Source organism: Orcinus orca, chromosome 10, assembly GCF_937001465.1.
Source record: "Orcinus orca chromosome 10, mOrcOrc1.1, whole genome shotgun sequence".
In the NCBI taxonomy this organism is placed as follows: Eukaryota; Metazoa; Chordata; class Mammalia; order Artiodactyla; family Delphinidae; genus Orcinus; species Orcinus orca.
In genome coordinates, this window is record NC_064568.1 from 8001157 (window position 1) to 8027242 (window position 26086).

The 26086-nt window shown below is 41.4% G+C and overlaps 1 protein-coding gene across 6 annotated transcripts in view; it reads left to right on the plus strand.

Moving 5' to 3' along the window:
• RAD18 (RAD18 E3 ubiquitin protein ligase) overlaps positions 1-25092 on the plus strand; it is a 116591-nt gene extending 91499 nt beyond the window's left edge. For 4 of the 6 annotated variants that reach the window (XM_049716081.1, XM_033437225.2, XM_033437224.2 and 1 more), the window contains 3 exons: positions 6737-6871; positions 13578-13640; positions 24234-25092. In XM_049716081.1, the coding sequence (XP_049572038.1) occupies positions 6737-6871; positions 13578-13640; positions 24234-24336 (301 nt within the window). In that variant the 3' untranslated portion in view covers positions 24337-25092. The remainder of the gene's footprint in view (positions 1-6736; positions 6872-13577; positions 13641-24233) is intronic. The other 2 variants (XM_004274791.3, XM_033437226.2) reach the window with 2 other exon arrangements.
• The last annotated feature ends 994 nt before the right edge of the window (positions 25093-26086 follow it).

Consider the following 26086-nt stretch of genomic DNA (forward strand, 5'->3'; position numbering starts at 1 on the left):
TTATTTTTAACTGTTTTTTACACAGAATTGCTTCTTCATGATTAAGAATTAGAAGGTATTTTGAAGTACACTTCTCTGTACCCTGATTTGCACTGATGTGTGAACCTTAAATATTTCTCTAATATGTATTTGCTGGGGTTTTTCCCTGACTTATTTCAGAAAATTTTGTCTAATTCTGCTCGTCTGTAGCTTAGCGTTTTCATCTGTAGCTTAGCGTAATATTTTTTTTCTTCATGTTACTTGTGTGTCTTTGTCTTAAGTGGATGGCAAATGGGAGTCAGGTTTCTGACTGTTGGAGGGGAGACTACAGACAAATAAGGGTAAAACTATCCATGTGGTAGTGGATTAGAATTGGAGACCTTAAAATGAACTCATGTTTAGCTTAATATAGAGTCAGATGGGTACATACAGAAATATTTATAGATCTGTGTGTGTAAGTGAGCTAGTTATTTTACACATGGGTTTCCTTTTTCTGTGAGCTGCCAGGGCCCAGAAGCAAGGGCAGCACAGCTGCAAGGAGCACACCTAGTACCCTGATCTTTGTATTTAATAACATTTTCCAGAAGAAGGAACCAGTGCTTCTTGGAGAAATGGCTGAATCCAGGGCTGGGGCAGGAAGCAGGGATATGCTAGAAAAAGAGACAGAAAAGGGGGGAAGGAAGGTGAGAGGAAAGGAAAGGGAAAAGAAGGGGAGAAGAAGAGAAAACAAAAACCTGACAGACATACCTCAGCCGAGAGATCAAGGTCAGCATCAACAGCAGTGTTCTGTTGATGGCGTGTGTGCTCCTGGTGTGATGCCCTGGAAATGACACATTTCCTCTGTGGTCTTCCTCCTCCAAACTCAGTAACCTCAGTCAGACTGTGTGAAAAACATCAGACAAACTCCAGTTGAGGGTCATTCTGCAAAATGACCTGACCAGCATGCCTCAAAACTGTCAAGGTCATCAAAAACAAGGAAAGTCTGAGAAACCAACACTGTCTGGAGGCAGCTAAGGAGATACGACTACTAAATGTAATGTGGTGTCCTGAATGGGACACTGGAACCAAAAAAGGACATTAAGTAAAGACTAAAGAAATACAAATCAAATATGAACCTTAGTAATAATAACGTATTAATATTGCTTCATTGGTTGTAACTAATGTATCAGACCTAATGTAGGATGTTAACAATAGAAGAAACTGGGTGTGGGGCGTATGGGAACTTTCTGTACTATCTTTGCAACTTCTCTGTAAATATAAAACTATTCTAAAATTAAAGGTTTTTTTTAAGTACATTACAACATCAAAATAAGGAGATATAGTGGCATGAAAATATTCAAAGAATGTACTGAATACTGGAAAACCAAAGTCATCGAAACATTTTCTTCAGTGGTAAATTGCACAGTTTCTAGGTTGTAGTAAGTTTAGTTATTGAATTCTTTTTTTCTTTCATTTAATAGTACGTATTACATTTAGTCATATAAATTAATAAAGCCCTGTGTAGTACATTCCATAAGGTCCATTATTTTATACTATGTTAAAATTTAATCCATAAATGAAGCGTGAAGGAAGAATTCTGTTTTCCTCTCGGTTGTCTTACTTGTTTTATCAGTTTTGCTTTCTTGTGCTAATGTTTTTACTTTATAGACTGATTCCACCTCAGAGGATGTAGCTAACCCGGCCTTTACGTTTCATCAAAAGAGAAAACATGCACTGTTTACGATAGGCCTCATCGTCTTCAGTTACCATGTTTTCATTAGTGAATATATACTTGTAAAAGTGGTTTGAGTAGTGATCCTCCCAGAACAATGTGAAAGTACAGATAGTTTTTATCTTTTCTCGCATTCTCATCGGCAAAGGGTATTTGCTGTTAAATAATGGGGTTTTCTTCTAATCTCACATACTTCATGTTGGCACCTTTTAGGGATTTTTTTTTTTTTTTTTTTTGCATTACGCGGGCCTCTCACTGCTGTGGCCTCTCCCGCCGCGAAGCACAGGCTCCGGACGCGCAGGCCCAGCGGCCACGGCTCACGGGCCCAGCCGCTCCGCGGCACGTGGGATCCTCCCAGACCGGGGCACGAACCCGCGTCCCCTGCATCGGCAGGCGGACTCTCAACCACTGCGCCACCAGGGAAGCCCGGGATTTTTTTTTTTAATGCATTTTCACTGGGTAATCTGATGGGCTTCTTTATAGTAGCTTTTTTTGTTTTTGTTTTATAATAAATTCATGATTTTTCAGCATTCTGAGTCAACCCTAGGTGGTAGATATTTTTCTTTGTTTTCACCAAATTCATGAACTGCCATGATATAAAGACCCTCTGTAAAATTACTTTGCGCCCTTCAATTTTCTGTATCAGGAGAGAGTTTTACAATTCCATAGTGGTTGCTAACTTGCGTATCTAAAATGCTTGTTGAAATTGGCAGTCCCTTCTAGGTTCCACACTTGTCACATGGTACCTTCATTGTCATAGCTTGTAGCAGTGTCTGATTGTCACCGGAGGTTTTGGTACGATGACTGTAGTTGTGAGAGTTTGGGTTGGCATGATGCGGTAATACTTGCTATTTGCATAAGGTTGAAGTTTTTAAAAATGTGTTTCCCTTTTTAGTTTTTCAGACATTTTGTAAACCATATAGGGATTCTTGTTTCAATGTGCTTCTTTGTATATTTGGCTTGATTCATAAAACAGATATAATCTTGACTGGTTCAGAGTTTAATTCTTCATTTAAAAAAAAAAAAAAAGAGTAGGCGAGAACGTATTTTTCAGAATGCTTGGAGCAGAGTAAGTATGAGACCTTGAAGGAACTACCAGTTCCTTCTAAATGTTAGAGGATCAGTAGTTATTTTGGATCAGCACTCCCAGACCCCCAAACATAGGCAGGCAGTTAAGAGCTTTCTCTAGTTTAACACAAATTGTCAGAATCAGAATCCTTTAGTCTTGTTCTGGTGAATGAAATTGGATGAACTAGAAATGATATGTAACTTGCACATCATGCTGTTGGAATTTTGTATTTTCAGTGAATTGTTCAAGTTTATCATTTGTTATAGTCAACTTGAAAGTTAAAGTCAGAGCTTTTTTCCTGCCTTCTCAATTTATATTTCTCACTGAAGAAAATGTTTCGATGACTTTGCTTTTAAATCAGAAGAACACATGTTTTGAGGTCTCCTTGGAGACCTTCAGCACCTGGGAAGAAGGCACGTTAGGATAGAATACAAACATTTTCAATTTCAAAGGTACCTTGAGAAATCACTGAATGTAGTAGCTTCATATCACAGGTAAGGAAATGGAGGCCTAGAGAGGTGATGTGACTTTTCTCAAATCATTCACCAAATAGAATTGAAGCCAGTAATTCTCAGCCCAGATTTTGCCCCGTTATAACATGAATTGTGTCAGAATTTTTATCTTGGGTGCCATTGATTCCTTTGTGAGTAGAACAGCATTTTAATTGAGTTATTTAAAATGTCAGTTAGACATAGAATGACCATATGTTCTGGTGTCTCTGAGATCGGCTGGTTCCCACTTATTCTCTTGGCATCATTATTAGTTGTACCCTGTATCACTCTCCCCAGTGTCTGGGTTTAGATGGTAGATTATATGGTTGTCCTGTCAGAGGGACATGCCGTGTTTATTTTCACGTCTTCTTTGTTCTCTTAGTCCCACACAAATAGTCACATTCTGGAACATGGGTACATATTAAATTGCTGATTTTGCTTACTCCTATTGATTTTACCACGTAAGTAGTACCCATTATTCTTGTATCTTAGAGAGGTTCAAGCATTAAAGTATGATGGGCCTCAAATGCAGAGGCTTGTTATTTTTTAGGTAATTCTGCAGAAGTCACTTGGGGAAGCCTGGAAGGTGCTTTCCTATGCTGCCCCTGCCCTAGTAAGCACATTTCGTTGGAGCCTTTTGCATCTTGCTACTGGAGTATGGGTAATGGTACAGATCAAAAATTTAAAAATATGTGTCAACATTAAAATTTGGAGTCAATATAGTTTTGGAGGGATAATTCTCATACACTAGATCATTTGGTCTAAGGCCTCATTTTTGTGGGAACTGAGTCACAAGGCGGTTCAGTGTCCACTGCCTAAAACCCAGCAGTGTAAGGCAGTTTTAAAATTCTCCTCCTCCTTGAAAAGATTGTAAGACTAGAGTTTTATGGCCTGAACCTTGACTTGATACTGGGTTTCTGTGGTTTGGTGGTTGGTATTGGCCAGGCATCCCACATTTGTACAGTTGAACATGCGTCCTCAGCATGGGCAGCTGGGCAGATGATATAGAAGTGGGCCTGGCTGTGCAGAAGACATGCTGCTCCCATCAAGAGCTTCATACCCTCCCTCTTGTTGTCAAGGGAACTTGTATTCGAATGAAAGCTTCTTCAGTGGTAGAGGAAATTTTCACCTTGAGATGCTGCTTGTCTTGTAATTCCTTTCTCCTTACGGGGCTGAATATTGTAACCTGTTACTGTGATCTCGTTGTCTTCTAGTATTGGGGTTTTTTTGTGTTGGTCATTTATGCTGCTAATAGTTGAGTCAGAACAAAATGAAGCATCGTGATTTTGTCCCCCTGCCCACTTAACTTGAGATTTTGATTCAGTATCTAGTTGTAGCGGTGAAAATTTTGCTAATTAAAAAAATTTGTCCCTTACATTAGACTCTCAGAGTTAATGTCTTCTTTTTTTTCTTTTTTTCCCTTAAATTTATAAGTTAAACATAAGCACAAATGTTTGATTGTAACTCGAAATTGAGTTTTTTCCAGAGGGCCAAGAGGATTCCAGTGTTCAGAATTAACCTAATGTCCTTTTATCTCTTCCTTGAAAAAAAATACACAGTACTTTTCTTCACTTTTTATAAGAATTTAAAGTGATTGACCTAAAAGGTATGATTCTCTCTTGAATACAATATTTCCTAACCCTTTCCTTGCCACCTAAAAAAATGATAGCATTTGTGTGTCAGACACTTCCATCAAAGAGATGATTGATGCTGGAGGCCAGAGGTGCTGCCATGGGCTTAAAAATTGTTTTGGCTATTCTGGGTCCTTTTGCACCTCTATATAAACTTTAAAATTAACTTGTCAGTTGCTAAAAAAGAAAGAAAAGGTCTACTGGAATTTTGAATGAGATTAAATTCAATCTATAGATTAATTTGTGGACCAACTGACTTATCAATATTGATCTGGTAACAGTATGGTCTGGTTTATATGGTTTAAAAGGATGACTCCAGATGCTGTGAAGAGTGAATGGGGGGTTAGAGGTGAAGCGAGTGGCAGCAGGGAGACCAGTTAGGCTTTGGTCCAGTCCATCTGAGGGGTCATGGTAGAGCAGATTAGGACCATCATGGTAAAGACGGAAATGGGTGGGATTGGGGATATATTTTGGAGGTAGGATAGACAGCATGTGCAGGTGGTTTGGACGTGGTAGGACAGGAAAAGCTCAGCCTGTGGATGAATTTTGGCTTTAACAACTGGGGGCATGGTTGTACTTGCTAAGTAAGATGGGGAAATCTGAGAGAGGCAGTAGAAAGCTTGGCCAAGGGTTGGGGGTGGGTCGTGTTGGTAATCAGGGGTTTTGTTTGGGGCCTGTGAGATGACCAAGTAGAGATATCAGACAAGGAGGCGGCAGTAAGGAGAGAGATCAGGGCCCGAGATACACTTAAAGGCATGGTGTTGGCTCTGAGCCTATAGTGCAGATGTGCAGAAGAAGAAAAAGGCACCTAGGACTGAACCCTCTCTCACTCGAACATTGAGAAAGTAGAAGCATTTAGAAAAGACTGAGCAAACGAGATCCAGGAAGAATAAGACCAGTGGTGGATGAAGAAAACTAAGACATTGTGATACCATGGAAGCTGACAGAAGAAAACAGATGAGAAGTCAAATGAGACAAGACTTGTTTGACTAGGGAGCAGGGACTGTGGACTTGGGCAACATGAAGGTTTTAGCAGGTGTGGCTTCGAGTGAAGGGGTTCCCTGGAAGACTGACCGGTGTGCACTGAGGGGAAGCCTTAGGGGACGAAGGAGAGAGCAACTCCCACCAGCTCTCAGGAACTTCTGCTGTGAAGGGTGGCGGAGGTTAGGACTGTACGTGGAGGAACACGGGATTGCGGGAGGGCTTTGATGGGAATATGCGATCGAGAAGGGGACACTGATGAGGGGTGGGGAGCCAGCTGCGTGAGTGAAGTCCCGAGGAGGCAGCGAGGTGGGAGCAGGTGGAAGGGTCGGCCTTTGTTAGGAGAGGGGTTGACTGACCTATAGAAGCAGCAAGGAAGTCAGGACCTAGGCACAGTTGCAGGGGCAACAAGTTCCTGCCGGTTTTTTTGTTTTTGAATTTTTGACTGCGCTGCATGGCTTGCGGGATCTCAGTTCCCCAACCAGAGGTTGAACCTGGACGTTGGCACTGAAAGCCCAGAATCCTAAGCACTAGGCCACCAGGGAACTCCCCTGCTTTTATCTTCTTAACGTAGTTAAGGCAGTTTCATCAGCTGAGATTGGGGTGGGCTGGTGGGTAGGCAGTTTGAGGTGTGAGCCTTTGAGAATGGGAAACAGAACATGCCAGGAAAGTTTTGTAGGATCACCTGATAGTGAGGATTGCCCATACAGTAGATGCTTGCTTTGGAATTCTTTGTCGTCAACTAAGAAAAACTTCGAATGTGTTTAACTTTCAGATATAACTTAGAAATGTTGTTGACTATGAAAGAAGACATGCTAATACATTTTCTTATCATGTATAGAGGTTTAATAGAACCTTTTTTAAAACATTCCAGATTTGATATTCTTTTTGAGCACCTAGAGACTGAGAAGGAAAGGACCCACAAACTCAAAAGAAAAATGGGCAAAAGCCTTGAACAGACGGTTTGCCCAGAGAGAAATGCAAATTTCATCTATTTCTCACCCATGAGGTTGGCAAGCATCTTAACATTTGCTAATAGACTCTGCAGTAAGGGTATGAGGAAACACACACTCTCATTTATTACTACATAATACAGTCCCTAAGGAGAGGAAGCTGGTGAGACCAACCAAAAGTACTGTTTGGCCTTTTACCCAGTATTCTCATGAATTTGTCCTATAAGTACACCTGCACCCGTACAAATGACTATACTTGGAGTTACTCATCGAGTCATTGTTTATCATAACAGAAGGTTGGAAACTACTTTGAATATTCATCCTTGGGGGCTGGTTGATTAAACTCTGGTACATCCACACAATGAGATGCTATGTGATTGTTCAAAAAGGAAAATCTCTACATGCTGACAGGGAGAGATTTCCAGGATACGTTTGCAAGTGAAAAGACCAAAATTCAGAACAGCATAGATAGCATTCTGCTTCTTTTCTAAAAGGGGAGGAAATGAGTATACTTTTATTTGTTTGGTTTTGCATAAAGAAACATCAGAAGAATAAACAACAAACTAATAAGTGATTATGTGCTGGAGTCAGAGGGGAACGGATTGCCTGCGGACAGAGGAGGAAGTGAGACCTCTCAGTGTCCATCTTCTCATGTCATTTTGATTTTGAACCATGTAAAGATATGAATTTACTTTAGCCAAAAAAAAGAGTAGGTACTTTACAATAAAGTTTTGGAAATCGTCGTCGTCTTCGTCAGTGTCATATTATATAAATTGATTCGTGAAGGTTCGTGATGCAGCAGTAAGGTATGACAGATATAGTAACGGGGTTTTGTAATTTAGGGGCACTGGAATTATTAAGAAAATTGCTGAATAGGTGTTTATGTTTCTGGTCAAATTAAGAGAAAACAGTATCTAAAGAAAACCTTGTCAAAGTAACTGAACCTAAGGTGTAAGTATCTTACTGTAATTCAATGATAGATTTGTTATTTTTTAAAATCTTTTTAATTGTTTTTGGAAGGTTAACACATTACATTTGGTTTTTAACTGTTAAGAATGTGTCATTGAATGAATTTGGTTTTTAACTGTTAAGAATGTGTCATTGAATGAATTTAAAGTTGCCACAAAATCTTTTTCTACTAATATACCTTACTGTTTTGTAATTTATTACAGACTGTTTTTTTTTTTTTTCTGGGAATATTTCTGGACTTCAGAATACCCCTGAAAGCTAAATGGTTCATCTTGTTTCAGATGGAGAATTTTGATTGTTGAAAAGCTTGTAGAGAAAATGTGGGAACGTGGAGTCGTGTTCCCATATCTTTTGCATTTTCAAAAGAGCTTAAACTGGGTGGTACCTGGGATCTACAGTCCTTTGGATGAATGGGGCATTGTGTCTTCCCCTTATCTTCCCCTAAGATGCTATGACATCGAGTCCTTGAAATTTATATGCGTCCATCAGATCCCTGTACCTAGCCTTCCATCTTTGTTCATCTTTGTTCATCAGCTCAGCCATGGCTTTGCGCCTCTAGCAGGGTGCCTGGCACATGGTAGATTATTGAATTAATTTCCCTGAGCTTCAGTTTCCTCGTTGATAAAATAGGATGATAGTGTCTGTGCCCTGCCAGCCTCTCTGGGTGCTTCTAAAAGCAAATGAGGTGATCATGTATTGTGAATTCTTTGTAAATTGAACATTTCAGCTCTTATTAAGGATTTTCCACATATTACTTGATAAGAAGTTCGTTCTGTTATTATATTTTTCTTATATCTGAGTCTGGAGCTTCCTTCATTTTATCTTTTTCTAGATCAAGTGGAGAGCATGAAAACATCCCTCTTTTCCCTTTCGTTTCTCTGAGTTTTTGTCTACCTGTCAATTGGGGATAAAACCTAGGGTTCTTCTATGAATTAAAGCTAGTGTATATAAACTAGTCATCACAGTGATTTGTAGAAGTGACTGCTAACAAAATGGTAATTTTTTGTTTTGTCATTGAGTGATTTTTTTTTTCAACCTAGGATGTTTACTATTCTAATGTTATTGTGAGCCACCTGCTAAAATACTTGGCACATAAGTTGTTGCTCACCCTATAGAACAGAGTATTTGAAACAGGGGTCTGAGGAAGGATTCATGGAGCTGGTAGCATTTATTTAAGTACCGTTGTCTAGTGGGCTTATATGCTGTCCATCAGTCTTCCAGTGATCAGCCCTTAAAGAGGTATTTTTTTAAGTTGGATATACTCAGCCATGCTCAAATTAATGCCACAATTATGAGGGGAGATTTGGGGGTGGGGTGGGGATTGGTGGAGAGTAACTAGTAGATAATAGAAAAATTCCACTTGTAAGTAATCTTTAATCCGCAGGATTTTTATAGCAGATGTTTGCATTTTACCTACCCCACAGTACCCTGTGTACCTGCCATGCTGGATAAATAAAAAGTTCTGATGAATTTGCACCCTGGTGTCATAGAAACCAAAGATTAAAGATTGAAACAGCACATAGTGATCTGGTCTCCTAGGGCAAAGTGAAGCATGGTGCTGAGGCAGTTATTTGGGTAATTCAGACCCACATCTGGTTTATGAAAATGGATGCAGCGTTTATTGAACACTTACTGTGTGCCAAGCTCTATGCTAAACATTCTGTGTATTATATTGGTTAATCTTTAAAATATTCCTTTGAACTATATGTCTTATTATCCTGACTTTACAGGTGAGGATATTGAGACTTGGAAAGATTAAGTTGCTTGCCCAGGGTACACTAAATGACAGAAACAAGACTGAAACCTTGACTTTGTCCAACACTAAAACCTGTGACTTTTTTCCTCTGGGTAGTACGAGCAGTCATCCCTTTGCCAGAGGAACTTGGTATGTCACTTTTCAGCTTTGGTGGTAAAATATTGACCGGTAGAAATAGAAGGCTGCAAGAGAAAGCAAGTGTTTTCCTTCACCTGATAAGATGTTATGCCACTACTTTTGATCAGAGAATGACAAGAGTAAAATATTATAGGAGGACCAACTAGGACAAAGAACAGCCAGCAGCCAGCAAACAAAGAAGAAAGCAGTTGAGCTTACACTTCGGAAAGTTTGAGCTGAAAATGAAGTCTACATGGTATGAAAAATTGAGTGTGGGTGTTCCAAATAGAGCTACTAGACTCTTCCTGTACAGGGGCTGGGAATTCCATAGAATTGAAGATTCATATTTTTTTGCCTATAAACCTTTATCTCATGTATTTAATTTGTATAATAATATCCACTCTAGCCTGGTCTGGATGGTGACATCAGACAGCACGATTTGAACACCCTCCCACAGGGAGCTCTAACGTTCAAGTTCCAGACTCCACATTCATCTGGCTTCTTAAATCATGGTCTCCCGGAGTGTTCCAAACCCAAATTGTAGGGAATCTGAAGTTTACTCCGAAAAAATTTCTTGTCTGAGAATTAAAAGCTACAGCTGTGTAGGCTTGTGCGTGCCCTGACTCTGGGTATACTGGAGGGAGTAATTTATTTTCTCCTGTGGAGGATTGTTTAGATGTCTTGAAAGTGTGTGAAAGGAATTTTTGATCTCCAAGGCATATTAAAATGATTAAGATTTCAAAAATACTAATTACTGCTCTACACAAGGAAGAGATCTGAGAGTGATAATTTTAGTAGCACTGCCTGTTTTGCCCAGTAGTCTCTTTGTAAAATCCTATTTGTAAAACAGTGTGTTTAATTTCAGGAATGTGGCTTTTGAGTAGAGTATAGTAAGTACATTACCTTAAAAAGGAATGGACATTTCTGCCTGCTATTGTAATTGTATTAGTCAGCATCAACTCACAGTTTCTTAGTGGGGACTAGAATTGGAGCAGCAGACATAGCAAAATATGCTGAAACTTCATTTTAGGTAAACATCAAGCCTCGCAAACTTTCTATCATTCAGTTTAGTGATCTGGTTATCATCAGGTTAGTGACTGAGCTGGAGTAGAAGGAAAGGTGATGAGAATTGAGGAAATCGAGGCACTGTGCGTCGTGCTAGTTGGTAGTATTGAAGTTGCAGACGAAGAGGAGATTGCAGACCACTTCTGAGATGTGTCTTGTAAACCTCCTGTACCGTCTGTTTTCACTGAAGTAGTGTAGCAAAAACCTCTTAGGTTTGTGTCCTTAATGCTCCGCAAGTGTTTTCCTTCAACAAATCGGTGATTTGTACTGATGATTTGAAAGCCCGGAGGTTAATTGATCACAGACTTATAGGTTATTTGACAGGCTTGGCCGTTGCTTACTTAGCTGGAAGAGTAGGGATGCTTTGTAACCTTCCTGCTGAAAAAAAATTGTATGTGTGTGTTGGAGGGTGTCAGCAGGAAGCCCACTTTACTGTTTCTCTAGTGATGTGATACCTGCCAGGACCTAGAGCTATATGACCGCCCCTTTCTCCCATTCCCCTAGCTCATGGGTTCTCAGTAGGAGCGATTTCACCCCCCAAGGGGTGGGAATTGCTGGGGGGGGGCTAGATGGTTAAAAAGAAAATCTTACTCCGCGTGTAAAGCGTGTATACACACACATAGTATGTAAACAAATATACATTATGTTTGTGGTATTAATATTTCATGGAGGGGCAATTAGGGAAAAAAAAAAGCTCTGAAAAGACTTCTTAGGTGTGGGGAGTGGGGCCAGTCATGGAAAAAGGTTGAGAGACACTGCCCTAGCTCCGTTCAGGTAGGGAAGAGCGGGTGATGGTATCAGTATCACTTGGCGTAGAGAGAAGGAAATGAAAATCTCCCATAAACAGCTTCAGTTTTCTTGATAAAGTTGGTGTAGTTACCACCAAAGTAAGGATTAAAAAAGGTTGGGATCTTGTGAACGGAAAGGTTTAGACCTCTTCTATGGGAATAAGGGTGGCAGTGTATGCTAGCCCTCCCCGGCGAGTGGCCAGGTGGGTCTGTCTCTTAGGAAAATAATGAAGTTGGTGAAATCTGCCTTGTGTCTCCTTGAGGGTCTTCTGCTTTTTCCTCTCCTCTCCTAATGAACACTATATTTAGCTAGCTGTTTAATGGGAAAGCTTATAATAGGCTTGTATATACTAAGGTGAAAATGACTGATGATAAATTAATGTGTTATTATTTTCAGGGACACTTGCATTTGAGCAGGGGGCCATCCTCAGTGTAAGAGTAGTAGATGCTTAGGTACCCTGACAGGTTAGGTCAATGATTCCTGTCCCAGGGACCTGAAAGAATGATTGCAGCTGGTCTGCAAAAGCATATGCATATCAAGAATTATCCCTGGACATAATCGAGAGTGTCTCACAGGCGTATGTACTACTATTTTTAAAATGTATATATGTGCTTCTCTAATGGATAAAATATAAATTAACGGTATTACTAAATTTATAATACTTCACTGTTGTTACATGTTTTCTCGATCCACAAATACGAGGAGTCTTGCTTCTACCCTTTGAGGAACCTCATCCTGAATTGTGCTCACTGTATTGGAGGGTCACTACATTGCAATGCGAATGGAGCGCTTCCACATAGGCCATTGTACACACAAGCTACAGTCAGGGGCGCCCTGCGTGTAGCTCCTTGAGGGGCTTGGGAATTGGGGAAGTCCCTTGAGTAAAATGTGTGGTACAGAACTATGTTTATTGACTGTTGCCCCTTATTTTTGTTGTTCAGGCACTGTAGGCAAACACTGCTTCAAAGTAGTTTTTCAGAAGTGGTTGAGAATGATTCACTGACACTTTAAATCTTCATAATTTTTAAACTGTTGTTATCTCTTAGAATATCACTGGAAATGAGATTGGCACTAACATTTCCAAACCTGTTGTCTCTTGCCTGAGAGAGAGTTAGTCCTTTGTTTGAGCCTTCTTTATCCTGGGGGTTGTGACGGCTGTTTGAGTTGTCCCATACACTGCCCATGGCATTCTGTGTCTTATGTGTCTTGGATGTCTAAAGAAATGCTTTTTTTCCTAATATATATATATATATATATATATATATATATATATATATATACACACACACACACACACACACACACAAGGAATTTAGTTGGGTAAGAACAAGATGCTAAAAGCCTTAAAACATTTTTCTTTTAAAGAAGTAATACCTGTCCTCTCTATCCTTATTTACTCTGCTCCCCTGCCTCCCGCCCTGCCCTGCACAGATAGGCTAAAGATTACGTAGCACTTTAAGCTAAGTTGCATTATAACAAATTACAGCATTAGCACAGTTCAAATTTATTACATTTTACTTTATTTGGTTACAGAGGGACTAACAGACACTTAGGAACTTAATATCTCTTGTGAATTTCATTACTAAACTGCAGTTTTTAAAACATGATTTGATCTTTGGTTGCCATAAATTGAAATTGAAAAGGCTCACGATTATATTCCATTTGAATTCAGGTTTTTTCACTGAGGCGTTTATTTAAGCTTTAGGGATATTTTTTTCTTTATTATTGCTGATTAATTAAGGTTTTTTGTACAGCTTCATTGAAATTGATGTATAATAAACTGCAAATATTTAAAGCACACGATTTGATGACTTTTGTCACATGTGTACTGTGAAGTCGTCAGCACAGTCGAGGTGATGACCTATCCATCACACCTATGCATCACCAAAGTTTCCTTGGGCCACTCTGTAATCCCTCCTTGCCCACCCCCTGCCCCCTGCAGGTAACCACTGGTCTGCTGGTTTGCTTTCTGTCACTAGAGATTAGCTTGCATTTTCTAGAATTTTATATGAATGGAACCACAGTCTTTTTATTGTCTGGTAATATTGATGTACATGTCCTTTTAGTTCCAGTTCAGACATCATAAGAGATCTTCTAGAAGAAGAGGAAGCCTGGGAAGCATCGCATAAGTGAGTTCTCATAATCACGAAATAAGCATGTACTTTGACCTGATAAATTATAATTCTATACAGTTGATTTTCAAACCAAAGAATATTTGTGCTTACTGACTTAAGCAAGTAATAATTCACAAAAATCAAGGTAAAGATTTCCAGTTCACTACTTGTTTCTCTATATTTCTGCTTAGAAATGGAATCTTAGTGTAATAACTCCAGTTACTTGTCAGAAGTTGTTTTTCTAAAGATAAATTGTTCCAATGGGCAATTAATAGTCAGGAATTAACAGTCGGGCCTTAAGCACTGGCTTAGACTCTTTAGAAAACTTTTCACCCTTTCCTAAATGTTGCCAGTCATAAGACTGTAGTACAACTGGGCAGATTTGTTCCACTAAGATTTCATGAAGCTCACATACCACAAGTGGGCCCTCAAAACTGCCTAGCACTTTTACTGTTTCTGTGATTATTTCTTTGTTTTGTCCTTCACAAGGATTACTTGAACCCTTCTCAATTCTTTTCAGTGTCTCCAGCCTCGCTGAAGACCTTTTCTCTTCCTTTGTAGAGAAAATAGAAGCCATTTTATGGGAATCCTCATGTTTCCAACACCAGATGTATAAATCTGCCAGTGTTTGTACATATTTTATCCCTCCTTTTATAATTTCTTCATTTTATAATAAAGGGCTGCCTCTTTATTATAGAATCTAGTTTCTCCTACCTCGTTCCTACCCTCTTGTCAGGAATGTTACGCGTTCTCTCTTCTCTCATCTCTCCCTCTCCTGTCCTCTCTCTCTCTCTCTCTCTCTCTCTCGTTAGGTTTTCAGCGAGCCCAAATCTCTCCCATCTTGAAACCAACTGACTGACTACCCCCTCACTCAGTCTCATCCTGAAGCTGCTCTCGTGTCTCTCCTTCCTTTCGCAGTAGGTGGCCTCTACTTGCAGTTTCATTCTTCATCTCCCACTGACTCATCAGCATCCTCAGCCAGGCCCATCCTTCTTCTGAAATAGCCTTCATTGAAGTCATCGAAGACCTCTATGTGTCTAAGTCCAAAGGACAACTTTTTAGACTTCATCTCCTTTGACTTCTTAGCAGCATCTGATGTTCTTGACATTTTCACCTTTCTGAAAGCCTCTCTGAGGCTGAAAGAGGGAAATCTCCATCCAAGGTCACTTAGCAATAAGTGGTAAGTGATGGAGCTGAGATTTTAATCTATGTCAAAATTCAGCTCTATGGACCATTAAGCCAAATTGTCTTTCCCAAGAATGAGGTTTCCTGTGCTGACATTTTGTAGTATTATAGCTGAATCACTGAGAGAATGGAAAAGTGTGGTGTATCCAGGGAAAGCATTATGAGTAGGTTTATCAGGCCAATGAGATATTTGGCGGCTCAAACAGTAGCGTTTTATGAAAGTTTGAGATTGTGGCTGCATTAGTCTCACCTAAGCATTATTGAACTTTGAATTCTACGAGAGGAGGCCACTCATTAGCTAACTACTTCCTCTTGTACCAGGAATTCCCCTGGTTATGCTAAACTAAACCCTGACGTTAATGGCTATGACAAGCTGTAGCCCAAAATTCCTGAGTCCAAGCCCATTCTTGGCAATGATGACCTCTTAAAGTCATTATTATAAGAAATCACTTAGAAAACAAATCCCATCGCTTGATCCTCACAGATAATAAATGTTAAAGCTGGAAGGATGTAAGTGCTCATCTAGTCCAGTCCCTTCATTTTATAGAGAAGGAGGCTGAGCTCCAGAGAGGTAAGTTGATGAAGTTAGTGGCCTAACCTAGCTAGTTAGTGGCCTGCTGGGGTAAGAATTCAGGCTTCCTGGTTTCAGCCAAGTGTAGAGCAGTTTAAACCAGCTTATGCCACAGTGTAGCTTTAGAAGCAGAATCAGGAAAAGGCTGCACAGCTTTACTTTTCAACAAAATGTGATAGTTCTACAAATACCCATCTTAAGCTTACAGGCATTTTGTGGTACCACAAGTGGCATATTTGAGATATTAGTCCTAGAACATACTATTTCAGCCCCAACACGTTCTCCTAATTCCATAAGTGATTGAGAGGTTCTATTAGCAACACAGTGCCCCCATATAAAGCAGTATTTTCATAAGCAGCAAAAAAAACCCAAACAAAACCCAATACAAAACGCTGTTTTCTGCAGCCTGGTCTTGGGTTCTTATATCTGTGAATATTGGTTCATCTTACCATTTTGAGCTACAGGATATATTTACGTTGAACAGAATGAAAATAGGAAGAAAAATGGTCCAGGTCAATCATTTCATGTTTCCAGATTTCATCTTCCTTATCCATAAAATGTGGGGAATGTCTCCTCGGAGGGTCTGAGTCCCTTCTCTCCTGACCTGCGCCTCTTCCATTGTCCCCTCCCTCAGTGAATGGTGGTATCACCGTCTGGCCCACTGTTCCAGCCAGAAACCTAAGAATCATCTTCAACTTCTCATTGTCCCTTACCTCTCACCTGCAGCGATTGCGAGGTCCTATAGATAAGTGGTCCTCAGACTTAAATTTACATCAAGATCACTTGGAGGACTTGTTAAAACACGGATTATTGGGCTCCACTCAATCCTGAGATCAGGATTCAGGAGATTTGGGGTGGGGCTCAGGAGTTTACATTTCAGCACGCTCCCCGGTGTTGCTGACGCTGCTTCTGGGGCCCCGCGTTGAGTAGCGGGGCTGTGGACGACCCCTGAACTGCCTCTGTTGGCCCCTCTGTGCCACGGCCTGCGCAGGCCCTTCGCTCTTCTCTCTGGCTTCCTACCACAGCCATCCAGCTGCCTCTCTGCCTCTAGTCAGTACGCTTAATTCTGCCCGTGAGACCTAAAATACGCTGTGTTCTCTCTGTGGTAAAGTCCTGCAGGGACTCACCAGCATCCAAGGCTCTTCCATCCATGGCCCCAGCCTACCTGCTGGCCCCTGGACCGTCCTTCCTCCCCTCCCCGCCCCGCCTTGTTGCAGCCTGGCTGAACTACTCACATTGGCTTCAAAGTCATGCTGCCTTGTACCTGCTGTTGCTTCCGCCTGAGTTGCCTTTTCCCCTTTCTTCGGACGGGAGTTGTCGTTCCTTCCTTCCCAGCAGCCCCTGGCTGCTCCCCTGCTCCCGCAGCAGTGGGCGCTTACCACCCGACGCGCTTCCTAGAGCAGATGTTCATTATACCCCACGCCCCGCACGGTGCCTGGGGGGACCCATGGTGGGCACTCAGTAGGCGTATGAGGGATTGAATATGTCAGTCAGTGTTCATTGGATCTGATCACACTCCCTGGTGGATTCTAGCTGTTAGTGACACGGCTTACGTGGCTTCAAGAACCTGTGAATGGATGAGATTGCCACTTACAAATCTTTTTTAATCCTTTATCTCTTAGTGCCTTAAAAATCTTTTTTTAGGAAATAGCTTTTTCTAGTGTTATAAAATCAGAAAAGGAAGAATCATTTTCTCTGTTGATAATCTGCATTTCATCCTAACCCCATGAGAAGTCATTTGCAGTGTGCTAATGAGCGCATCGTGTTTTCTAAGGGAGGACTATTAATAATTTGACTGTCTTTCTTTGGAGGAGTGAACTTTATTAACTGTTACTTATTAATAGCTATTACTAATGTATGCACATCTTAAGTGTACAGCTTGATGAATTTTTACAACTGAATACCCCTGAGGTTAGGGTTACTTTGGTGGCCCCGGTGAATCACGCACCTCCAGTATCCACACTCCTGAGGCCCACGTTGATTCTGGGTTCGGCCATGTGATGTGAGAAGAAGTTTGGTAAGCGTTTGCACAGTGGGGCTTGTCCTTTCCAGACACTCACTTTTAGGATGATGCTTCTTGGACCCAGCCCCTCTGCTGTGAGAAGCCCACCCCAGGCATGGAGAGAGGACAGCTGGAGGAGAACGGAGGTCCAGCCCTCCCTCCAGCCGAGCTCCCAGTCAACAGCCAGCTCCAGCTTGCCACCCTGCTAGTGAGCCTTCCTCACAGTGGATCCTCCAGACCCAGTTAAGCTGTCTGTTCTGAGCCCTGCCCAGATCTAGAATCATGACCAAATAAGGGATTGTGCTATTTCATGAGAATGTAGCAGTAGATAACCAAAACAAATTGAACAGAAAGTTTCTGTTTAGTTTTTAATTGCCATGTAACAAATCACCCGGAAATTTAGGAGCTTAAGCCACAGCCACTTCATTTGCTTATGATTCTTCAGTCTGGGCTGGCCTCAGGCTGCTGGTGGTTATTTATGTGGCATGTAGCCAACTGGCAGGGCGGCTGGAGGTGATGTTCCGCTGAGGTGTCTGGACTTCTCTGTCTTTCCATGTAGTCTGGGAGCCTGTTCTTCTCCATGTGGTTTCTCCGCATGGTCTCTCCATGTGGTCTTTCCAGCAGGATAGCTGGGATTTTGTATATGGAGGCTCAGGGCCCCTGTGCCAGTTATCAGTTTACTGCCTCAGCTCCAAATTCATCCTTTTTGCCTGCTCTGTGAAAACTGAATTGGGCCCTTTAAATAGTTTTCCTTTGCCGGCTCTCCTGATGTTAAGTTTTATCAGTAGAGGGCACTGGAGAGACATTGCAGGAAGAAGAGATTTTGCCTCTTGGTTGCTGGCCTTCCCCAGTGCCTGGTCCTACAGTGTACCCTGGCCAGCAGCTCATTGCTCTGACTCAGTTAGCCACAGCCATGCCCTCTCCATGCAGCTGTCTGGATCTGTCTGGGGAGAGGGCTCTTCCTGGGGTGCTGCATCTCAACCCTGAGAAGCAGCTGTTCCTTATTTCTACTCTTTCTATAATATATTCTTCAGGATTCTCTTTCCTTCTTACTAGCCAACCCCTCGTTACTCCAGTCCTCTGTTACAGTTAGTAATTCTTTATACTAAACTTTTCTGTTCAAGTTATCATGGTCCTGATTGGACCCAGACTGATACAGTTCCCAAGAGGTGCAAATACAAAAATCTCTTAGCCTTCTTAAGACTTAGTCCTGAAACTTGTGCTGTATCACTTTGGCCACATCCTGTTGGTTAAAGTAAGTCACAAGGCCAGCCCCAGACGCTAGGGAAGGGGATTGCAGAAAGGCAGGAGGTGTGGATCATGGGGGGCCACCAAGGTCACCACCCAGATGTGGATGTGGAACATTCCTGGCATTCTAAGAGCCTTCTCATGCCTCCTCCCAGAGGTAAGCACAGCTCTGGCTTCCATCACCATGGGTTAATTTTGCCTGGTTTTAAATTGCTTATAAATGGAATCGTATAGTGTGCGCTCTTGGAGACAACGTTACAGGTGTGAGAATTTTCCATGGTTGCATATCACGGTAGTTTGTTATTTTTCACTGCTTTATCTAGAGCGGTGGCTTTCAAAGTGTGGTTTCCTGACCAGCAGCATTTGTATCACCTGGGAATATATTAGAAAGGGAAATTCTTGAGCCCCACACCAGACCTTCTGAATGAGAAACTCTGGGGATGGGGACCATCAACCTGTGTTTTAAGAAGCCCTCAGGTGATCCTGCTGTAGGCCAAAGTTTGAGAACCTCTGCTCTGTGATATTCCACTGTATGAATAAGTCACCATTTATTTACCCATACTACTTTTGCTAGATATATTTCTTCGAGTTTTTGGCTGTCATGAATAAGGATGTCAGGAACATAACTGTTAAATGTCCTTTGGTGCATGTGCTTTTGTTTCTTTTGAGTATATACTGCGGAGTGGTATAGCTGGGTGTTAGGATGTGCATGTATCCAGTAGCTTCTCCCAGCCATTTTTCCAAAGTGCTCACGCCAGTTTAAACTCCCATTCACAGTGGGCGGTCCAGAAGTTCCATTTCCTCATCAGTGATGGGCATTCTTAGTTTTTTCATTTTAGTCATTCTCCTTCATAGGGTCTAGTGGCGTCTCATTGTGATTTAAATTTGCATTCCTCTGATAAATATGTTATTAAAAATAATATTCTTTTGTTGTTTGTTTACTATTTTCTAATTGCTTGTTGCTAATATATGAAGCAAATTAAATTTTTACATTAACCCTGTATTCACGAGTTTTGATAAATTTACTTAATAATTGGTTGTGGTTTTTTTCGACATCTATAACCATGTCATCTCAATATAATACCTTTTCTAAAGTCTTTGTTAATGCTTAATTGAACAGTTTAGGACTGCTATTTAGATGTTAACTAGAAGTGGTAATAAGGGTATCCTCTTCTTATTCCCAATCTTAGTGGGAAAGCATTCAATATTTTTACCTTATATTCCTAGTTTTTAACATAAATGGATGATGAATATTTTCAAGTGTTTTATGTTTTATATTGAATATATTGAGAAGAGTATGTGATTTTTCTCCTTTATTTTTTTAATGTGGTGAATGACATTGATCTTTTGCATGTTAAATCAAGATTGCATTCTTGAAATAAACCTAATTTGTTGATGGTGTATTAACTCTTTTGTATGTTGCTAGACTTGGTTTCTTAATATTTTGTTTAAGATGTTTTGTTGTTATGTTGAGAAACTGGCCTGTAACTTGCCTTCCGTGTAATACTTGTCCGTTTTTGGTCCTTCTTCAAGCTTATGCACTAGTATTCTGGACGGGCCCTTTGCCCCATACAGTGCTTAAAAAATTGAAAGTACTTACAGCAGGGAAACAACCAATCTAGTGTTTCCAAAAAAAAAAAAAAACCAAAAACAAAAGAAGAAGAATCAGAAACCTCTTCCCTCTTTAAATGGCCCTTATTCTGCCCAGGTAAATCATCCTGGTAATAGTGTATACTGGAAGCCGGCTGGTCATAGATGGCCACATCTCCCAGGTATGGCTTCTGTGTTCAGTAGATTCAGGGCTTCCTGATGCCTCTCACCATGGTCCGCCACAGGAGTATCCCCAATTGGCTAACAGCATTCAGTTGGCAAAGTTTGCTCAAAAATCCATTGATTATACCTTCCAGAGGCTAAGAATTTAAAAGCCTGTTGTGTTTGGGCCATGTTATTAAGTGTCATCATTCTAGTAAATAAGTGTGTTACATGCTTGGAAAAAAATCTTGAGGTGGTTTATCCTATTAGGATTCCTGCATCTTTGAGGATGAGGTATTTTAGAGAATTACTCTGGGAGAACCTTGAGATCCTTGCTTGCTAGGGACTCTGCTTCAAGCCCATGCTTATGGTAGAGGCTGCTTCTTCCACTAACACTATAGCCATGTTTGTTGCCAGCTATTGTGAAGGCAAATCAAAGAGGGGAAATATGGGAGAAACACATTACTTAAAATTTTAGAAGGAAATTAAAAACAAGGTAAGAGAGCAAAGAAACAGTAATTTTATAGAAGTTAAATATAAGGGGGAACATCCCATTAAAAAAAAAAAACCCAGAAGCCAAATAAATAAATGGCAATAAAATATTAAGATGAGAAATTTGGGACTTCCCTGGTGGTGCAGTGGTTAAGAATCCGCTTGCCGATGCAGGGGACACGGGTTCAAGCCCTGGTCCGGGAAGATCCCACATGCCGCGGAGCAACTAAGCCCGCGAGCCACAACTACTGAGCCCACGCGCCTAGAGCCCGTGCTCTGCCACAAAGAGGAGCCACCGCAATGAGAAGCCTGCGTACCGAAACGAAGAGTAGCCCCTGCTCGCTGCAACTAGAGAAAGCCCGTGCGCAGCAACGAAGACCCAACGCAGCCAAAAATAAGTAAATAAATAAATTTATTTATTTAGGGAAAAAAAGATGAGAAATTTGACTTGTGAAAGTTTAGAGATATTAAGACCATGAGTTAAAAGCTGGGGGAAAAAAATTAAAAAGATAAAGGAGAAAACATTCAGGAGAGTTGTGAAATAAGGACGTCTGGAAATTCTCTGCGTAAAAGCAATGACAAAATTGACAAAACTTGGCAGAATCAACTTTTTCAAAACTGAAAATTAACCAAAGACAGCAACAATCCAAGGAGCATTTCTTCAAGAAAAATATCTGAATTTTAGTTAGAACAGTGAGCTTTGTGGTGATTTGACTTCCCCTGTTCCCATCCCCCTCTCTCTAGCCCGGCAGTGGCCTTGGGAGCCAGTAGTGTGCTGTCGTGATGAGGACCAGCAGCCTGGCAACCCGCAGAAAGGGCAGAACGGAGTTGGAGCGCCTTCACAGCCTCATTCCCAGAGAATTATTATTTGATCTGTCTGGTGGTTTCCTGGAGGACTCCCACTTGCAAGACTGTCTACCTGACTTGGAGCTCACCCAGTGCGAAAAGCCTCTTTTTCCCCTGAGGTGTTTGTTTAAAACAATTAGAGACAATTGATTAACTTCATAGCCATGTGAGGTAGATAACAGTTGGGGCAAACAATATGTTAAGCAAAAAGCTTAAAGGAAAGCCTGGAAAATAAGATTTCCATAGGGGCTTTGACCAGCTCTGATGTATTCCTGTGGCTCTGGAAGGTCACACGCATGCTTAGGGCTCTGTGTGTGTGCAGGAGAGACCTGAGAGGGTCCTAATCTCTCACCTTGAGCTGACTATGAGGCTCCATGCAAGCTGAAAGGAGAGGCTAAGGTGGAGTTGTCCCCCAAGTGCTGAATGCATGCCCCAACACACAGAGTCCCTTGGCAAACACTGATTGTGACAAGGGCTTCTGTGTTATATTGGTTCCAGGCGATTAGGGAAAGTTCTGTCTAATCATTAGCTGACCACTAAGCTCATGTAGCATACACGTCAGTGGTCTCACACAGCAAAGAATGTATATTTACAGGAGCTCAGAAAGTCACTTAACAAACAGCAGCAGACACCAACATGAACAGACGCTGAGGAAGGAGGAAAATCTAATTCCCATAGTTGCCACAGTATATTAGTAAAAATGTCCAGTTTTCAACAAAATATTAGACATAAACAAAGAAACAAGAAACTGTGGCCTATACACACCGGGGCGGGGGAGAAGCAACCAATGAAATCAGCTGTTTTGACTCTGATCAAAGGACTAAAGGGATGTATGAGAACAGTGTCTCACCAAATAGAGGATACCAATAAAGAAATAGAAATTATTTATTTATTTTGTGGTACGCGGGCCTCTCACTGCTGTGGCCTCTCCTGTTGCGGAGCACAGGCTCCGGACGTGCAGGCTCAGCAGCCATGGCTCATGGGCCCAGCCGCCCCGCGGCATGTGGGATCCTCCCGGACCGGGACACGAACCCATGTCCCCTGCAACAGCCGGCGGACTCTCAACCACTGCGCCACCAGGGAAGCCCAGAAATTATTTTTTAAAAATAGAAATTCTGGAGTTGAAAAACAAAATAGCTGAAATGAAAATTTCACTAAGAGGCTCAACAACAGATTTGAGCAGGTGTAAGGAAGACTCAATATTGAGATTACAGTTATCCCTCAGAATCCATGAGGGTTGGTTCCAGGACCCTGCCCCGCACTGCTGCAGTTACCAAAATCCATAGATACTCAAGTCCCATATATAAAATGGTGTAATATTTGCATTTAACCTATGTACATCTTCCCATATACTTTATTTATTTTAATATTTATTTATTTATTTATCTTTGGCTGCATTGGGTCTTTGTTCCTGCGCACAGGCTTTCTCTGGTTGCGGTGAGCGGGGGCTACTCTTCGTTGCGGTGCTTCTCATTGCAGTGGCTTCTCTTCTTGTGGGGCACGGGCTCTAGGCGTGCAGGCTTCAGTAGTTGTGGCACACAGGCTCAGTACTTGAGGCTCGTGGGCTTTAGAGTGCAGGGTCAGTAGTTGTGGCACATGGGCTTAGTTGCTCCATGGCATGTGGGATCTTCCCAGACCAGGGCTCACACCTGTGTCCCCTGCATTGGCAGGCAGATTCTTAACCACTGCGCCACCAGGGAAGCCCCTCCCATATACTTTAAATCATCTCTTATTATTCTCTACATCATTTTCTAGTTTATAAGTGCCTTCCCATGCGTTTTCATTTAATCCTCCAAATAGCCTTCTACTCCACTGACAAACCTGGGAAATCAGGCAGAGCCTGACCCCTGCCACTCCCCATCCCCTGCTTTACCCCTGTGCCCCATGTGGGCTCTCTTCAGTGTCCTGCCCTCTGTCAGTGTCTCAAGGAGCGCTGCCGAGGCTCCGGTGTCGGGGGCCCGCAGCACCAGGCTGTGCTGCAAAATCCAGAAAACGTCAACTTTCGTCTTCCCACCTGCTTGTGTGGCAGCCACCCCTTTCCCCAGTGCTCTGCCCGAAGTGAAAGGATGCGTGTGGCTCATCTCTCTTGGGAGGGGATTTTGTTTCCTTGGTTCCCTTACAACCTCAGCTGTCTGACAGGATCATGATAAGTTATGATTTTGTTCATCTCTCTGGCTTCACCTTGTTGTTAGGATGGAAGCACATTTTCTGCAGCTTTCTGCCTCTGGAGCAGAAGCGTAAAGCAGCTCGATTCTGATTCAGAAGAAAGGAGTTCAGTTCCTAACTCTGTCACTTATGATCTGTGATCTTTGCTAAGTCACCTGTTTTCTCAGTTGTGCAGTGGAAATAATAAAAGTCATAATAATTATCATAGCAGACTTGTCAGTGGAGTAGAAGGCTATTTGGAGGCTCACATAAAAACACATGGGAAGGGGCTTGTAAACTAGAAACTGCTGTGGAATAATAGCGATCATCATTTTCTAAGCTGCCATTTTGTTTCTTCCATTTTCAGATATGATCTTCAAGACACAGAAATAAGTCCCAGACAGAATCGTCGCATGAGGTCCGCTGAAAGTGCTGAGCTCGAGCCAAGAAATAAGCGGAACAGGAATTAGTGTGGGTTTGTTGACTTTCCCAGTGCAGTCATCAGAAGATGGTACTTTTGTTGCCATGGTGATTTCATATTCATAATTGCCCAAGTGAAGATGTTACATTCTAAATATTATGTTTAACTGATTTTTATTCTTTTCTGCCTTTCTAGGGAAAAAAAAAAAAAACCTTAGAAAGCATCCTCACTTGGTCAGTTACCTCCTGCCCTCAAAACATCTCTCTCTAAAAATACTGGCATCCACACATTCACCAGCTTTGCAGAGGACAGAGACTTTTTGACAAAAGGGTTTTGTTTGATTTTGTTTCTAAATTTCAGAATGTCCTTAAGCCATTCTCCTCATCCATGGAGAAGCCAGCTTCAGAAAAGGATCCTTTAACCCCTCTACCACAAGGAGTGGTTGAGGCATTCAGAGCCACTGTGTTTCTGGAAAGGTAGAATGTCCTAACTCAAGTCCTCCGTGAGCGTGAGCACGCGAGGCCTGGAGGCCGATGCGCGTGTTACAGCTGTTTCAGGATGGTTGTTGCCCGAGTTTCATGTGGTGGTTAGTTAGACCTGTGTCTTACACTTTACTTGGAGTAGGATGTTAGTACTGTAACCTAAAGGCACAAAACAGTAACTTTGAAACATTAGGCATATTCTTCAGAAATGGCGCTTACAAATGATTCTTTCGTCTTTTTTTCACTTGGGTAAATCAAATCTTTAACACTTTGAATCCCAGCTATTAAATGGAAAGAATGCAATAAATGAATTTTGTCACTGAGTAGACTCTATATCAATTTAAAATAAAGTCCTTGAAACAATCTCCTGTGAATGGTTGAGTACAAGCTACAAATCATTGGAAAGGGTTGATCAGAAATTGTTCTCTCAAACAGAAATATAGATCAATGGAACAGGATAGAAAGCCCAGAGATAAACCCACGCACATATGGACACCTTATCTTTGATAAAGGAGGCAGGAATGTACAGTGGAGAAAGGACAGCCTCTTCAATAAGTGGTGCTGGGAAAACTGGACAGGTACATGTAAAAGTATGAGATTAGATCACTCCCTAACACCATACACAAAAATAAGCTCAAAATGGATTAAAGACCTAAATGTAAGGCCAGAAACTATCAAACTCTTAGAGGAAAACATAGGCAGAACACTCTATGACATAAATCACAGCAAGATCCTTTTTGACCCACCTCCTAGAGAAATGGAAATAAACAAAAATAAACAAATGGGACCTAATGAAACTTCAAAGCTTTTGCACAGCAAAGGAAACCATAAACAAGACCAAAAGACAGCCCTCAGAATGGGAGAAAATATTTGCAAATGAAACAACTGACAAAGGATTGATCTCCAAAATATACAAGCAGCTCATGCAGCTCAATATCAAAAAAACAACCCAATCCAAAAATGGGCAGAAGACCTAAATAGACATTTCTCCAAAGAAGATATACAGACTGCCAACAAACACATGAAAGAATGCTCAACATCATTAATCATTAGAGAAATGCAAATCAAAACCACAATGAGATATCATCTCATACCAGTCAGAATGGCCATCATCAAAAAATCTAGAAACAATAAATGCTGGAGAGGGTGGAGAAAAGGGAACACTCTTGCACTGCTGGTGGGTATGTGAATTGGTACAGCCGCTATGGAGAACAGTATGGAGGTTCCTTAAAAAACTACAAATAACACTACCATATGACCCAGCAATCCCCACTACTGGGCATATACCCTGAGAAAACCATAATTCAAAGAGTCATG